We start from the raw sequence: 17,555 nt of genomic DNA, 5'->3' as shown, positions 1-17,555 counted from the left end.
GTGTCATAAAACCAAGCAGTGGTGCTTCTTGTTTCTCCACATGCTCCTCCTTCTGCACCATCAACCTGCAATCCTTCTTTGCCTTTCTGTTAGTGCCCTTCTCCAGGGACCTGCTTCCACTCTGCTGATTGATGGCCACGACGAAGATTTCAGAGCTGCTGCAGCTGAGCACCACCATACAGGATGCCTTCTCCATGCCTTGCAAGGACCCAGAAGGAGGTGGAAAAAAGGAACAGAACTGTGCAAACCAGCCTGATTGTTAGTGGAATATGGTGGGTGCCTCTCATCTAAGCAGTTCTCCACTTTCCTGTGGCTTGAAGGACCACATACCTCCACTCTGGTTTACATGGTACTGCCAGTACCATCCATTGTTCCATTGTTGGGAGTACTATGGTCTTCTCATTCAGTTCCCTCACTCTGCCAAACTTTCTTGTTAAACAATTTCATGGAACAATAATAAGCTATCCCAAATCAATTTTACAGCATTGCTAAGCTTGTGCTTTCATCAATTCAAACTTGAGCCTTCCATGAAAAATTGCTTGGAGAAATAAATACAAATTGGTAAATTGTTTTTAAGTAAACCCATTCTAGCCAGTCAAACTCGAGCCTTTCCCAAAACTAGCATCTTTCCACAGCGACCAGAGAAACTGTGACTTTGCGCCATCTCCAAGGTGCTTGTTTCATCTGACCAGTCGTCTCACATTAGCAAGACCTCCTCCACCTCACAGCTGCATTGAATCCAAAATAGATCTGCAAGCAGAGTTCCCTCCAGCTATCTCAACTACATGTCTCAAGGAAAAGGAAACTGAGAAGAGGACAGCAGAAAATGCAGAACCATGAAAGATTGTCCCTGCTGCACCTCCTGGATTTGGGCAATTCAAGGGCTGGAGAGCTCAGCATCCCACGCTCCCCCCCTCCCCAGAACAGCTATTTGACAAGAATACATAGAAGGCATACTGAAGAGCAGTTGCTATATTTTCAGATTTATTCAGAGGCTGTAAGCGTCTGTACTTTGCACCTCAAAGTCTTCACAGTCCCTTGGTGATACTGGAGAGCATTCCTTCATGGCTTAAGCACCAGCTCTTCTGAGCTCTCACCATGCCACACGTCACCACTTAGATGCAGAAGGGCAGCGTCAGCATCTTCAAGAAGAGGATGGAAAGCATTTCTTGCAGCAGTCTGTATTTGAGGTACTTCATGTCACTCATCAGGCTTAATCTGTCAGTGTCGCATTATTTTAAGGGGGGAGGAGTGCTATAAAAAGCATCCTTTTGGGGGACCGTCTTTTATTTACAGCATCTATTACCTACGTGGCTGCATCCTCCCAGAGCTTCATTACATACAACCCTTTTGCTCCCCATCTGATTCTGTTTCTCATTTTCTATGCCCTGTGGCAGGTACACAGAAGTCTTGTTGGACCTCTCCCTTTGCCCAGGGCTGTTTCCAGGGACAATAAGCAGGTAATCAGTGTAGAATCTAGATACATCTGTCCAAAACCTGTCAGTCACAGTCTTGTGATAAAGGAGGTCTCTGAAAGTGCATATCCTCTGCTGGTGAACTCTGCAGGCTGGAAAAGCTGCCAGCCTCCTCCCTGAAACCACTTCTGGAACTGCTGGCTGCCTGCTTCACACAGGCACATGAGGAGCATGTGTGGCACTGCCACTAATCTCTTGTGCTTATTAAACAGCCCCAATGTCTTGGCTAAAATCCACCTCCAGCAATTTCATTCTGCCAGCTGAAACGCCTCTCACAGCTCCAGTGAGGTGCAGTATTCATCTCTGCTTCATACTACGTGCTGTTAAACCGTTGCTCTATTTCACCCCAGAGATGGTTGAATTTTAGTAGTGAATTAAGCCATCCCTTCCTAGTTTGTAAAGTGCTTTGGAATTGCAGATAAAAGATACTACAGCCTGTCATAAATAAATGTTAAGATGCTGACACTGCTTCTGGAGGTAGCCATCTTGCTGAAAAATGATTTCATTTGTGACACTAATAATACAGGCAAGAACACTGGGCAAGACACTGAAAACTCATTTCCATCTCGTTTTAATACTGCTTCAGAAAACAGAGAAAAAAACAGCCTCAAGTCAGCATTTGTTTTTAACCACTGTCAGGCCACAGAGGTTTGTGGCTTTTCAGCCCAGTGTGGCAGCTCTCCTCCACACCAGCTACGCCACTGGTGAGTAGACTTCTCACCCAATTACCTGACATCTCGCCAGATCCTTAGGCAGACCAACCCAAATCTGTTTTTCAAGCATTTTCCATGCTGTGTTACTGCGGAGAGGAACTCTAATCACCTTACAATCTTTACTTCATCACGACAGGTGTGGAGACCTGTTAAGCATGATATAGCAAGCTCAGAAGCCTCTCCATGGGGGTGGAAAAGAGTTTTCTTTGTAGAAAGAGGGGTGGCAGCATTCAGCCTGATTGATCATTTCAAGGGCACTATGGTCAGATTTTAATACTCATTTTATATTGAGGTGCTTGCAGGCTTGAGTAGGGACATTCTGTTATTTAAATGAGGAAAGAATATGTTGTAGGAATGACAGAGCAGGTAGTGGACTGGACTAGCTGGCAGGTCTCTGCCATTTCTAGTCTCTTTTTTCCTTTTTCATTTGCATTTGAGTATTTTAAATATCACATGTTTAGATTATCTGTCATTCAAATATTTTGTGGAACATAGTATGCAGTGAATGCAAAATACACAACAGTGACATTAAGGTAACATACACCACCTTCAAATGTTTATATTTGTTGCAAAATCTATTTTTCTAGCTTTAACAAAACAAGCATTCCTTGTCCAACACTACATATTGATTTTTAAAGTTTGAAGTGCAGCTAGCTTTGAGTTATTTGTCCACACCAACAAAAATCCCACTGCTGGATAATTATTTGAAAGCAGAACAAATGCATTCATTTCACACTTTCATGAATCAAAATTGGATGAACAGGTTTTTTTGCTCAGGTTTTCCAAAATGTTCACCTCCAGACTGACGATGAAAATAAAATTTGCTACATGAAATAAAATGTATTTTTAAAATTATAACTGTTTGAAAATAGGCCAGTGCAGAGGGCTGCGAGCTACCGAGAGGTCTGGATTCTGCACACTTTACAAGTGTTTGAAGCCACAGCTCAGTTTGGTCTATTTGAGATAAGTATTCAGCTGTACCACAGATATGCAGATCCATGTTTTCCCAAAATTTGGATGCAAAACTCAAGTGCACCCTTAAAGCAATGACTCTGAGAGGAATTTCAGCAGCAGCAGCTAGTCAACAGCACTTTAAGCCTCGATTCAGCAAAGCACTTAACCGTGAGCTTAGCTTGAAATGTGTACAATGATTTCTTAGACTAAGCGCATGCAGCAAAGGCCACTTCACCTGCCCCTGAGCTGCAGGTGCCTCTGAAGGGGAGCACACCAGCTCCTTAACAGGATTTGGCACCATCACACAGCAGTGTAGAGCAGAAAGGGGAGAAGAATATCCCATCTGAAGTTAAAATCGCAGGGATTGTTTTAAGACTCCAAAATGTCACAAATAAATCTCAGCCCAGACACACCAGGGTTAAAGCTTAGAGTTTCTGCCAAGAAAGGCCGTCTGATTTTATTTTTTTTTCCTTTTATTCATGGATTTCTGCCAGGGATGAACGCTGTCCCAGCCCCACGGGACGGAGCCACTAGGCGGCGTGCCGGGCTGGTGCCTTGTCACACCGCATCGTGAGCCCAACCTGCATCAAAGGGATGAGATAGCTGCTCCGGAGTTGCACAGGGAGCCATAGCAACGCAGCAGTTCCTATTTTTAAAAACTTGAAAGATAGTAAGAACATTAAGTCTGAGGGTAAAAAAAAAAAAAAAAAAAAAAAAAAAAAAAAAGCATTTCTATCAGGGAAAAAAAAAGCACACGTTCCTTACAGGATCCAGTGATGAAACCACAAGCGGCTAGCCATTGATTTGCAGGTGTGCAGGTCTCTGAAATACCCCCACAGCCACAACAAGCCAGTCCCTGAAGGAAGGAGGCTGTTTCTCACCTTCTCTCCCCTGATCTGCTAAAGCAGGTTTTCATATTCCCTGGGGCAGTTTAAAATCCACAGAACCCCGGCTGACTGGGGGAAGATGCTGCTGTGGCTGATGCCAAACCACAGCCACACCACAGCCAGAGCTGAGTTGGTGGTTTCACACCGCTTCCTTCAGCTCCACCACAGAGGAAGGATTTTTATTCACTTTTTATGAAGAGCATGGAGAGCTTGAGTGCACAAGTGAAAGCATATTGTCACCAGCAAGTGAAGTTGCCACAGTATTAGTACTAATTGGACTTGGCTGTGGTGCAGGAGATGTCTCAGAGGGCTGGAAGCAGAACATGGACATTTTCCCGTCTGGAAACTGATGGCGCATAATGAAATTCATTCCCAGCTGGTGGATTTTGGAGGCCTTCATGAAAGGGCCTGTCCTCTAATCAAAAGACAACCCTTGCCTAAAGCCCATGACTTCACTTGAATCCTCCCACCCTATTTTATTTGCAAAGACAATGAAAAATCCAGCTGTCCACACAGAGCAGGTGCCTCCTCTCCCACTCACAGAAAGCCCAGCTCTTCAGGACCAAGGCATCTTGCTCCATCTGCTAAGGAACAGACATTTTGCTGTCCTCTTGCCCCAAATCATATACTCTCTTTCAGAAGCCAGGGGTCTTCAGTCTCCTACCAGCATGTCACACTGGCTTGTGTTAGACCTCCCCGAGCAAGCCAGTAGGAGATGCAAGGTGGTGGAGGAAAAAATAAAGAGAGCCACAGTGCTATGCAAGCAACAGAAACCAAGGTGACGTAGAGCAGGGGACACAGAGAGACAGAGAGACCCTGGCAGAGGCAGGAGGCACTGGCCAGCCCCGGACTCCAGCTGCTGCTGGAGCAGTGGCAAGAACAAGCAGATTTCAGCACCAGGGATCTCTAATCCATCAGCAGCGCTCGCGGCATGTGCTGCCAGCTAGCACCAGCCTGACAGCAGCCAGGTACACGGACCAGTGGGGACATAACGAGCTGCTAACAAGACCCCAGCTTAAAGGCTCCGAAAGGTCAAAGTTACATATGCTCCCTTGCCCTCCAAGTTTCTGAAAAGGGCAATTTCTGCATCAGTGGGAACATGTTATTTATATCTTCTCTCTCCTCCTCGCAGGAGTTAAGAAGCAAGTCTTAGCACTGTGCCTCCCACTACTGGAGCAGGGCTTCCCAGACACTGGGCAAGCAGGTCCCGCCGAAGCCAGTGAGACTTCAGGGCCAGCCAGTGCTCTTGGTTATAGCACAAGGTTCACTCATTAGTCCTACAATGGGAGAAAGGGCTATGGCACAAGTTCTCCTTTCTCCGTTCCTGCTCTCAGCTGCCTTGCTGAGTTGTGTGGAGGTACATCGCTCACTTGGCTGTGAGACAACCTCCATGACAGTACCTGCAAATGACATATGATAATCCTTGAGTCTGAGGTGACAGGCAATACCTACTGTGGCCGGAGAAAAAAGGGCAGCAATCCTATTGTACAATCCTATTGCAAGTACTTTTAGTACTCACTGACTCACTACTCAGCTGTCCCAAGCCCTAGCAACTCCTAATTTCCACTAGGGGAACATGGTCCCGTGAAAACAGAGCTTGTCCTTGATGTCTCAGGAAAAATGTTTTCCAACTGTTCATCAAGGGATCTTTTGCATTTCTTAACTGGTTGACACAGAAAGCTCCAGATGAAAGTATTTCACCCAAAGTGGAAGTATCATGTCCAAACAATGCACCAGGCTAGCTTACCAGCTGTTTTCATATTTGAGGAATCTGAGGTGCAGAATTTAACTTACCTTTGTTCCCCCCCTTAATTTATTTCTTTGCAAAGGCAGTATAATTCCACATTTGTATTTTCATTCCAAAGCAAATGCTTCGCTGCACTTTTTATTAAAATGAAATCTGGTGTGTGCAGCCTGGTGTTAAATGAGAGACTATTAAAGCCAATCAGTGGAGAACTCATTAGTAACCCTACAACAACAAACTAGTAGTTATGGCCCAGCATTCACAAGCAGTCATGACAACCAGTAGGAAGAACCCAGGTCTCGTTGAAGGCTATAATAAAAACATAGCTTATGTAGTCCAATGACTGAATATCCATACAAAACGGCTGATCTTCTATTTCTCAAATGATATGTGCCAGAAATCATATTCTTTTCTCATGACTCATCCCTGAATACCTCTCTCAAGAATACTCTTGTCATTTAGCTATTTCTTCCCATTTCTAAAATGTAATGAGAAGCACCCATCCTGAGCTCAAGGAAATCTGTCCCATCAATTAAAATAACGAAATAAGCAGAAGGCTGCCTATAAACACATCCACCTCTGCCCACTCACTCCTTAGCAGCCATGGTGAAAGGAGAATAGAAGAGTTTTGCAGAATGCCTAGAAGGTTAGCAACTCCACTTGGAAGGGCTAAGAGGGAAGAACTCCAAATCTGAGCATCTCTCCAGAGGAAAACCCTGTTAGAAACTCCTTCCCAACCTCTGAAATCTTCTTGCTTGGCAGAGCAGAGTAGAAGCACAGTGATTTGCTGAATGGAGGGGAGAAGACCAGTCATCAAGATAACTATAAGCTTTGTGGACTGGAATATTCAAATCAGATCACTTTCTGGGACAATGGAGGAATAAATAAACGGATACCTATTAAAAACAAAACAAAGAATTAAAGAGCGCAATTGAACTGGAAAACAGCATGTGGATAGTTAGACTCCAACTGATCACCTAAGCCTATTATTAGCATAAATTGAGATATATCCCTCACAGAGTAAAACTTGCTCAAGAATCCTTCAAAAAGAAAAATAACAATACTTGTAGAATGAACCTTCCTAAATGTGTCACACTCTTACTAGTTAGTAGAGTTATCTTGCCAGCAGGTTCTTTTCTAGGACAGAATTTACAATGTTCAATGGTCAAGATCGCACTTCTGCAGTTCCAGTCTAACACAAAGGAGTATCAGCTTCAAGATAGACAAGAAACAGTTGCTATGAGACCATTATTAATATGAGAAGATGCACACCAAACACCTACAGTGGTGAGAAATGGCATTTAGATAACAGTCCATCTCAATTTATTTATTTTTTTGTGCTTGCAGACATACCTCAAGGAAAGCTTTATTAACCCAAGCACTTGCAAAAACAAACAAAAGCGCCAATGAAAGAAGGGGCAAAAACATAGAGAAATTGAGTTTTCTTTCTGAATTTCAGCAACATTTGGTCCAATTCCTCCTCAATCCATTATGAACCCATAGAGCAGGACCATTGATTTTAGTTGCATCCAGAACTATTGAATGTTAAGGAAAAAAAAAAAAAAAAGAATAAAAGAAAAAAATGTAAGAAATGATTAGGGTTCAAAGGCAGATCTTGGGAAATGACTAATTCACAGTGTTAGTGTATAATGTGCCCAGCTGAACTAAATTACACATTTTTTTTAGTTGTATGTGTCACTCTCCAAAGAACAAAATGGGAAAATTCTTTTATTGTACTGACTCCTAGCTATGGATTTGAAGTAAATCAGACCTCTTTGGATTAGCTTCAAGAGTTTCTGAAACACCAGCTACGTGGTGATGTATTATCTGAGGTCACACACACTTTGCAGTCTCCCCAGACATCAAGCCCACGTACATACATTTCTCTATTCTGTGTAGGCATGTGGAGGGGGAACTGTAAATTGCAGATGGCTGAATATAGTATTGCCAGGTCCGGGGCAGGACTATAATTAGTTTTCCAGAACCTTCAATCCAGTCCAAAGTATATCAAGAGAGGTTTAAAGCTTAGGATATAGTGAATTCCAGTGGTTCAACATGACTTGAAGGTATGAACACAGATTATAACCATTAACTTCTGTGGACCTTGGTTCAGGTAGTGAGGTGAACTTATACCTTCAAGCTAGCTTCTTCCCACTTCCTTCTCCCTGTCGTCTGCTTTTCCTCCTGCCCAGATTCAGGCTGTGAGGCTGAGCTTGAAGCTCAGCACATTTTGACTGAAACTTTGGATTTGTAAAAGCAAAAGCTACTTTTGGACACCACTAGCTTTTATATGCCAAAAGGTGCCTGAAAGTAATTTAATTTAAAAAGAAGACCAAGCACACAACCTACTAGAGGTCACGCTGTTTAACCACCTCACTCAGAAGTACCAATGGGGTGGAAACATTTGCAGGAGGCAGAACCCCCAGCCTGGCAGAGCACAGGTCAGCACTGTGTGAGGCAAAGCGAGTATTTGCACAGTGATCACAGAAGCAACTGCAACACAGTGTAATGATTTCTGAGCTAGTTCAGGTGCCTGCAGCAATCTAAGCACTGGCAGAATGGAGCTTGGCATGGACTAATTGACTCCGTTTCTCAGAGAGACTGATGTCAGTACTCAAACTAAGTTGGGTATATCTACACGTATCTGCAGTCATTGCTGTGAATGTTATACCCCAAGTAGACAAGGGAGAAGGAACAGAATGATTTGGGCCATGAAGGTGAGAAGAAATATAATTCTTTCAAAAGTGACAAGAGCTGCTTTAGTGTGGGGTGCCCAGGCTTCGGGGCATATCTACGCTGCACAACAGTGCTGTCATATTTAGAGACTCAAGAGTCTCCGAGCAAGTGCCTCCTATCCAATGCAAAGGAATGCTATGCAGAATCTGATGACTGCTCACAGAAGCATAGCTATATGGGTGTGATATTATGCACAGGCTAATTAGTAGAAGGTCTCTGCAGAACACAGCATCACACAGCAGGGGACAACATTTTTTTTTTCTAAAGAAATGCTGAAAAGTCACAACACAACTCCCCTCCAAAATCCCTATCTATTTGGAAAGGTTAAAAGCATCCTGCCTTTATGCTACTTCTGACAACTTTGTATATATTAAATATATTCTCCCTGTTTAATTATTCCAGGGATGACTCAATGGAGCAGCACGAAACACCCCTTTCCACTAAGCCTAACTGGGAAGGAATTCAATAAAAATACTGGGCACCTTCGGTGATCCAAGACTTGCAGACAACAAAAAGAGTGAAATCAGGAAAGAGGAAATCAAGGCAATGAGACCTGGTAATATGTCAATGGATCACAGAGACGAAGAACAAATAGCAGACAGAGTCATGGGCAATCTAATGGGTAAAAAAGGAGACTTCTTTCAATCCACAACTTTCAGGCAATGCAAAATCACGTTCTGCTTTTTTGTCCACCAGTCCCTCTATTTTCCAAGTACAGTTTACAGCAAGAGGTCACAGCACAGAAACCAATCCATCACATTTACACTACTACATGATTCACGGAACAAATGAATAAAGATGCTGCACTCTCTGTGGCCACGACTCTCAACAACTACTACCTGGATTCCCCATATCCTACTGCAAAGGAACTGACATGCCCAAGGATTTTATATGTAAAACACTGGAGAATGACAGCTGAGCAGGTCAGGGGACATCTGTCTAATTGCAGATATCACCTCCCCCAACTCTTCCCATTTCTAATTTTCTGGGTTGCTTAGCTACACACTCAAATTCTAGCTGGGACAAAAAAGGAAGATCTAGTAATCAGAGGTTGTTCCACCGCATGCTTCCTCTGTGGCCTCGAGCAGACATCTTAGCACTGTTTCTTCAGAAAATTTGAATCTGAATTAGACAAAGATGATTAATTCAAATAGGTTTTAATAGGTTTTCCTTTTTTTTTTTTTTTTAATATCCTTTGCCATCTATAAAAACTCCCAGTCCTGATGGAGGTGCTTAGGTTCTCTATGTAATGTGCATAGAGAATGAGACATAAAACAGCAAGCGGACACTGGCCAATGAGATGCCAATGAGCAGGATGCACAAGTCCATTCTCTTTGAGTATACTGGATGCTTAAGGCACCTGAGGACTTAAAAAGCTTTAAGGGTTAAGCAGGAGCACACCAGAGTTTTTGACCTTAGCTCTTTTTACAGCTTTAGTTCTCCAGACCACTCTGCACTTCCTTCTCTCCTGTGATTGAGGGGTAATGGGCAACAAGACACTCAGTACACAGACAACAAGTGCCATGAAAATATCCCAGATGGGTCACACAACCATCACCTCTAAAGGACACCTGTTCATGTATTATTGGTGCCTGGAACAGAACCTGGGGCCTTCTAGATTTAAATACAAAAATCCCCACTGCCTGCAGCAAGAATCCACCTGACACTTACAGACTCGTTTGTGCAAAGACTCTCCAAGAAGTTCAGCACTGTTATGGAAACAAACCTGTTATGCATCAAGGGGCACACCCAAAATTTGCATTATGCCTTCACTGTGCCTTTGTCTTGTGTTGGCTTCCTCTTCATGTGGTGTGGCTGCTTTCAAACAAGATAACAGTACTGGCATTCAGGACTTAGAGCAAAGCAAGCCCCACCATTAGCACAGCTCCCCTTGCCCAGGTTCTAGCCAACACAACCCACTGATCCACTGTCCTAGTAAAATTATTCTAGTGGGCAGAGGTCCTTTGTGACCCCTCTTTTGTAAGGCTAGGCCAGCCCTCTCCCTTACCTGTTGAGCATGTTTGACTGGTAAATCCTTTTCTCCTGGGTGTTGTAACAGCTGCTCTTGGGCTCAGGGATGAAGCTGTGTTCAGACAGCATATCAGAAGCAGCCGTGGTGATTATGGCTATTCCATCCCTCACTCTGGCAGGAAGACCGTAGTCCCATTCATCATATGAGACAGAGATGAGCCCAGTGGGGAACTCGGATGGCACTGTGTCTGTATCCCCTGCCACCAGGCTGGGCACGATCCACGTGTAACCATAGCCTGTCAGACCCACAGAGTTGGCCACCTCAAAAATGTAGGTGGCCTCTTCCTTGGTACAGTAGAGGAGGATAACAGGGCTTTGGAGCTTCTTGAGCTGGTTTTGGATCTTTGAGTCCCCATCATCCAGGGACATGTCCAAGAGGAGGACCTCCTCCAGTTCCCAACCCACAAAGCTGTGTTCAATGGTACTGCGGATCTTGTTCACAAAGTCCTGGTAACCAGGGAAGTAAGTTGTGACAATGGAGAAGATGTACCAGTCATATTCTTCCATGATGTTGAGCATGACAGAAGCTTGCTGTTCTATTGATGGGCCAAACTGGAAGAACATGGATGACTCATCCTAGAATAGAAAGCCAAAGAGAAAAAGAGAAAGAGAAAACAAGAATAGGTCAAAGGAAATATACAACATCGCTAGTCAACCCATTGAGCATGTAGAGGGAGGCATGCAGTCAGAATCTTACACTTCATGTCTTGGCCAGAGTCTAAGGATTTTTAACAAAGTGAAGCAAGTGAAAAGGAAGTAAAAGCCTTTTTATGGCCAGCTGTCCTTAATTTATTTTTAAAGGCAGGTTGCTGAAATTACTTAAAGGTTTCAAATGTTAGGCATGATTCTAACAGACAGGGAACAAGTGGTGCACAAGTGAGGCCAGAAAGAGATATGCAAAGTATGCCATATTTGCAGAAATTAACAGCTTTAATCTCAGGATTATCACAACCATATACATAGGATAAACAAGGTACATGTTAATTACAAATACATAACCACATATATAGGATAAACAGCTCTGATTTTGATTTTCGGACAGTCACTCTAGTCTGAATATCCAGACTGAAATATACCTAGAGTAGGAAGAACCATTGGACAGAAATAGATCTGAGAACCTCTATTGCAAGTTCCTCTCAGAGCAAGCAGTAACACAAGGTACTGTGACTGTGAAGACTCAGTCTTAGAACAATATAAAACCTACTAAAATTGAAATAGAATTCTAAACCATCAAGGGTTTTGTTTATACCATGTTTTAGAGAAATGTTGGCTTAATATTTCTCTTGCTATTGCCTTCATATCCTTCCACCATGCCATGTTCATCTTTGCAAGAATCAGAACATGCACTTTTTTTATAACTCCCAAGACTATAAAAGGGTTATATACAGATCTCATCTCTTCAATGGCATAATGCAAGCATTCTTTGTCCTGAGATTTCACAAGATACCAGGCTTTCAATTTTTAACAGATTTGGTAAAATCCAAATCCCACTTTTGCATGGTTCCTGATGGAAAGGGTTGGAAAGGCACTTCCCAATATGTTACCCTATAAACTGATCTCCACCTTTTTAAGTCAACTGCAGATTCCTACTGACTCCTGTAGAATAGGATTTAACCACAAAGGAAGAAAAAAAAAAAAAAAGCAAACAAACAAACAAAAAAAAAAAAAAAACAGAATTAAGGTTATCATTACACAGAGATTCACATTAAGATAACAAAATCCAATCACTACTTTTAGGAATAAGATAGCAGCTCTGCCTTCTCTCAGTCAGACAGAAGAGTTGAACCAGAGATCCAGAACAAGGTAGTCAGGAGGTTTAGATCTGGGGGAACTCATTGTGAAAATGCCCCAAAGCATTACCTCAAGACATTCACATTTAGAACAGCTCTCTACTAAATTCACTCTCCAACAGTTTAGCAGGTAGAGATGGTTTTCAGCAAGGGTGACAGTTAATCAGATATCCATCCATTTTTTTGTCATGTTTTTTATTACGTATTGTCATTTTCCCTATTGGCAAAACATGCCATTGCTCAGCAACTCCAGGAAAAAAATCTCTGATCTTGTAACCAGCCTTCAGCTGTTTATCTTCCCTGAGCTCCCTGTGGGTCACAACCTATACCAAAGAGTTCTTGTTCCCAGATCCCAGTGCCTTTCCTATGAGGTTGTGAAAGTACTTTTGGGCTGCTCTTTGCTCACTGGAAAAATAAATGTACACAAAAAAGAAAAAAGAAAAAAAAAAAAAAGAAAAAGCAAATTGGAGATGAGACAAGACAAGACAATAAATAAATATATAAATAAAAGGAACAGCAACTGAGCCTCACAATCTGTGGAAAAGAGCTCGTATTTCCTAATCATTGGAATTCACCCCTTCTCCTACAATTGCGCTCAGGAAAAAAAAATACTCTTTCAATGAAGAGATATGCTTTATCTTTGAAGCTTGTGGATAAAATCAGGAAAGCCAGATGAAAGATTAAACAGCTGTCACGGCACCTGCCTGATATTGAAAACAGCCTGAACAAGCATCTCCAATACCCTTCATTGCACTGCGCCTTTGAAAGCCACCTGTAGCAAACTGAATGCTACAGTGTGAACACTCAGCTTTACCATAACATAAGAATGCAAGACACCCACAGTGGTAACTAGCATTTATTTATATATTAAATTCAACAAAAAAAAAAAATCTATTCTTATGCATAAGAATCTCTGCACTGAATGCGTGTTTCCAGTTTCTAGTAGAGTCTAAGAGTTGAAGGACCTGGCTACTGAATTATGGGAAGACTGAACACACAGGATCTTGAATTCTTTTCTGAATAAAATATTGGGTGCTTTCTTCAGTGACAAAGAGGGGACATGAGGTGGTAAATCCACTAGCATGTCAAGGCTGTGGAGACACATTCACATATAGTAGTTACTAGACATGGTAGGGAAGTGCCCTACCACATCTAGTAACTACGAGGGTTCTGCCATCATTGCTGTGATTCAAAACTCAGTCAGATGCTCCAACTAAAGCATGTGCTGGCAGTTCATTCCACATAAGTGCACAGCACAGTTGAAAGAAATTCAGTCCCAAAGGCTCAGGCAGAAAATTCAGCACTCCTTACTAACCATAGCATATCAGAACATCAAAAATCAATACACCAAATAGATAGCTTTACCACAATCCAGCTAAACAATTCCTCTCCATCAAGAAACATATGCATCAGTCCTTAAAGAGCATCGACCACTTGGCTGTGCATGTAATAATTGCTCTTGAGCAACTGCTTGCATTTTTATTACAGAAGCAGCAAGAAGAGGCAACTTATATTCAAAATGTGAGCATTAAGGAGGTACAAGCCAGTCCAGCTTGCACCTTGGCAAGATGTTTCTTGGCACTTAATCACCCCAATAGTTGGGTAGCCAAATGTTCTTCATTCTCTAACCAACTCAGCACTCAGAAAAAAAAAGAGGGGTGAGCGAAGAAGGACAGACAACAGTGTGGAAGAAAGTGTCCCTCTCATAATAAATCAGGAGAATTGCTGATGGAGCTGGATGAGAATCTCAGTGAGTGCCTTTTAGGGTATAGAAAACCAAGTAAGAAATATTCCTGAGAGCCACAGTTTCCTTATTTTTGACCACACCTGATGGATAGCCAAGGAAAAAGAGAAAACGCTGAACTGACGGAGAACCACAGAGTTATCAGAGGTGGAAGTTGACCTCACTGTGGTGCTACAATGAGAGACTAGATTAGGAGGCAGATCCAAGTTTTTCACCTACAGGTTCATTAGTGTTTTATTAGTCTAAAACCAGAAAGGAGTATCTTACCCCTCCAGATATTAAAGACTTCTATAAACATTGCAAGCTCCTATTTTTCTCCTGCAGAAATTTCATATTCCACCCTCCCCTTTTTCACCCTGGAAGAGCCAAAATATGGTTCAACATCGCCACTGGGAGACAGATTTAAGTTTGGGATTGGGACGGGTTGAGTTAGAAGGAGACGTCCCTCACACTGCACATACAGAGGTTAAAAACAATCCTCTGGCTACATTAGAAAAGCTTGTCTTTCTTCTATAGCCCTCCACCTGCAAGCCTGGGCTCCCCCATAGTTAACTGCTGCAAGATGCTGTAAGATGCAGCGGAGGTGTCCCTCACCCAGTCTGGAGGAAGAGAGACTCCATTACAGGATCTCAGTCCTCCAGAGATCCTACTACTCCCCCACCATAACCCTGCAAGGTCAGGGATCTGTGGTTTGCAGAGCTGAGCTGGAGGTGGAGCCAATCGACTGACACAGCACCACTCCCCAGCTGACAGATGGCTTCCCACAGAAAATCTGCTCGGAGTTTACCGATGCTGGGACAAGTATTGCCTCCCCCTCCAGCATGTTTAACCCCTCAGGGAAGGAGAGACTGGATTGCACGTGGTGAGGGAGCAAAGGCACACACACTGAGGACTCCTCTTTGAGAAAGGTGCCTAGGTGGATGGAGATGGGTGTGGTGCAAGATTCAGGAAATGACCAAGTATTATTGCCAGTGCTTCTAAATTGTCAAATGCCTTCTGTCCCTGAAGGGCAGATCCATGTAGACGCTGCACTGGGGGCCAGATGAGACCCCCACCCCGGACCTGGGATGATAGCCCCTGACAAGGCTCTTGAAGGAGCCCTCCTGCAGCTACACCAGTTGAAACCAATCTCTGCTGTTTAGCAAACCATTTACCTCTGCTGTGGCAGGAGAGGTCCCCAGGGTGCTTTTCTCACAAGTTCTTTCCTAACAGCCTCTCTGGATTCCCAAGACAAGCAAAAGCAATTACTGCCTTGCAAACAACATCTTACTATTGAGAGCAAAACGGCTTCTCGGCATGGGGCAGTCTTGAGAACATCCCATCCCTAAAGCAAAGGAATGTAGGATCCCCAAAACCAGTTGCAGTGAGCCAGTCATCTTGAGGAACTAGAGAGCCTTCCACTAAGCTATAGCTGCTGATTTAGAAAGTAAGAAGATTGGCATTTTATGTTTCCTTCTAAGGTTCCTCTGTGTAGATTATTCAAATATAATCTGGCGGTGTGTGTGTCATGCTGAGCTGACATAATGGCTGAGTCTCAAACAGATCTTTAGTACTGGTAGCAAGTTACTTAGTATCAGTGCAAGTGCCAGAGCCCACAAGGCCCAGGTGTGTCAAGTTATACACAAGGATTAAGTGTGTGAGGAGTGAGTCAAGAGCATATTTTTGCAAAATGCCCTCAGCTGCTATCTTTGCACAGGTGCAAGAGAAATACAGTTTGTTCTGCTCTGGGAGTGGTTCCTTTTCATTAGGCTTTTGGAAGCATCAGTATACCTCATACCCATTTACCAATGTATAAAAACACCTGTGCTGCCATAATTTAGTGACTGGGGTGTGTCCTTCCCATCTTTTCCAGTGCTCTGGTTTGCAAAGGGGATCCTGTAAGATCTTCATGATTTCGGGCCACTCTACCTTTTCAAAGCCTTGTTGTCATTTTCCTGATTTAGAAGAAAAGTTGTGTGTTTTTAGTACTGTCTTGATTTGCAAAATTCCTCTATGACCTACAGACAAATTACATAGGGCTCCCTCTTGTACAGACTTCAGCCCTACCTACCACAGATTTTATGGAAGCAAAAAGGAGTGAGCAAGCACCAACCAACTTCAGGGAAAACACAGACCTTAATTTCCCTACCTATGTATTTCTTTTCTTCAAAACTGAGACACCACTGTGTACCTATTTGTCACAGTCCTGGTGGGATACCTGATTCAGAAGGAGTTTTATTGTTCATGATGGAAAATGCCACAACAGTTCAAGGTCTTATAATTAAATTTTCTATATTTCTGAGTCCATTTATTATAACAAATCTGACAGGAAATCAGGATCTTTGTTGCTTAAGTGTTCATCTACTGCTGTTTATTCTTACCACAAATGCATCACTGCTTCTGGCTAGCCTGGAGCCAGAATCTTCTGCCTGTTTGTTTTTCCTCCCCACGTTTAATTTTTTTATTTAGTTTTCAACAACTCAATACAATAAAACTCTGTTTTTAATATTACCCTACTGCCTCTTACTGTTTGAGTACTGTTCTTGAGTGCTTGCACTAGGGAGCGTGAGAATATAGTGGCACTACAGCCCTAGCACAATGTCCCCATGGTGGGACTGGGGACTAGAACAGTGTCTCTGCATCCATCACATACACACATTTCCACAAAGACACACATTTGCAGCAAAGCCTACTCAAAATAAGGCTGGACTGTGTCATTTGTTAACGACACTCTTTCTAGCTGATACCATTCAGTAGGATTTCAAATCTCTCCTATCTTGCTACAGTAGGTTCCCTGGGTTATTAGTGATTTTGGCTTGCACAGCAGATGGAGCAGATGATCTCTTGCAGTCCCCTCCCAGTGCTCTGATTCTCTGATGAGCAAATCGTTCTTCGTGTAAATCTTCAGAGCTGCCCTGGGAACGTGCTGTCATTGGGAAGTTCAAGTTTGTTAGATACAGAAATGTGGTTGACATAACTATATTTATCAGTTCCCTCACTTGTTCTAGTAATAGCTATTGAATGCATTGGCCTTATTTGACAGAAGGTCACATCTCAAAGATGATAGTCACAGAGAAATTATTACAAATGTTCATATATGACTGAGAGACATGTTTCAATGTCTCCACTGAGCGAAAGGCAAGCAGAACTCAAGACACCATCAGCATGGCCATTGGGCACACATGGCACAAGACAAGCCAACACACCAAGGGATATCATAAGAGACAGGAAGGAAAATGGACGTTGTCACAGCTGGAAATTGAGTGTTTCAGGCACATACAATACAAAGCCAGAGGAAAACAGGACTCATTCTTTCCACTGTTCACACAGTTTGAAACTTGTCATAGCAGAAACAAAGCCCAGACATACATGGTACCAGGTGGCTTTGACAGGATAAATACTGTACAGAACCATTAACACTGTGACAAATTAGTAGAGGGCAGTAAGACCTCTCTTTTACAGGCCAGCATTTTGCTGTCTTCCTGGTCCCTGCTGTAGTGCA

General features: G+C 42.9%; 1 protein-coding gene across 2 annotated transcripts in view; it reads right to left on the bottom strand.

The window, feature by feature from the left end:
• The window catches only part of GRIN2B (glutamate ionotropic receptor NMDA type subunit 2B), a 200,043-nt gene that overhangs the window by 105,216 nt on the left and 77,272 nt on the right, over positions 1-17,555 (bottom strand). Inside the window, exon 4 of one of the 2 annotated variants that reach the window (XM_021267270.4) lies at positions 10,518-11,116. In XM_021267270.4, the coding sequence (XP_021122945.1) occupies positions 10,518-11,116 (599 nt within the window). Of the gene's footprint in view, positions 1-10,513; positions 11,117-17,555 lie in introns of those variants that run through there. The other variant, XM_072035752.1, reaches the window with a different exon arrangement.

This window comes from Anas platyrhynchos, chromosome 1 (genome assembly GCF_047663525.1).
Source record: "Anas platyrhynchos isolate ZD024472 breed Pekin duck chromosome 1, IASCAAS_PekinDuck_T2T, whole genome shotgun sequence".
NCBI classification, from domain to species: Eukaryota; Metazoa; Chordata; class Aves; order Anseriformes; family Anatidae; genus Anas; species Anas platyrhynchos.
Note: the sequence above shows the minus strand (reverse complement) of the source record. Positions and strands in the feature narration are given on the sequence as shown.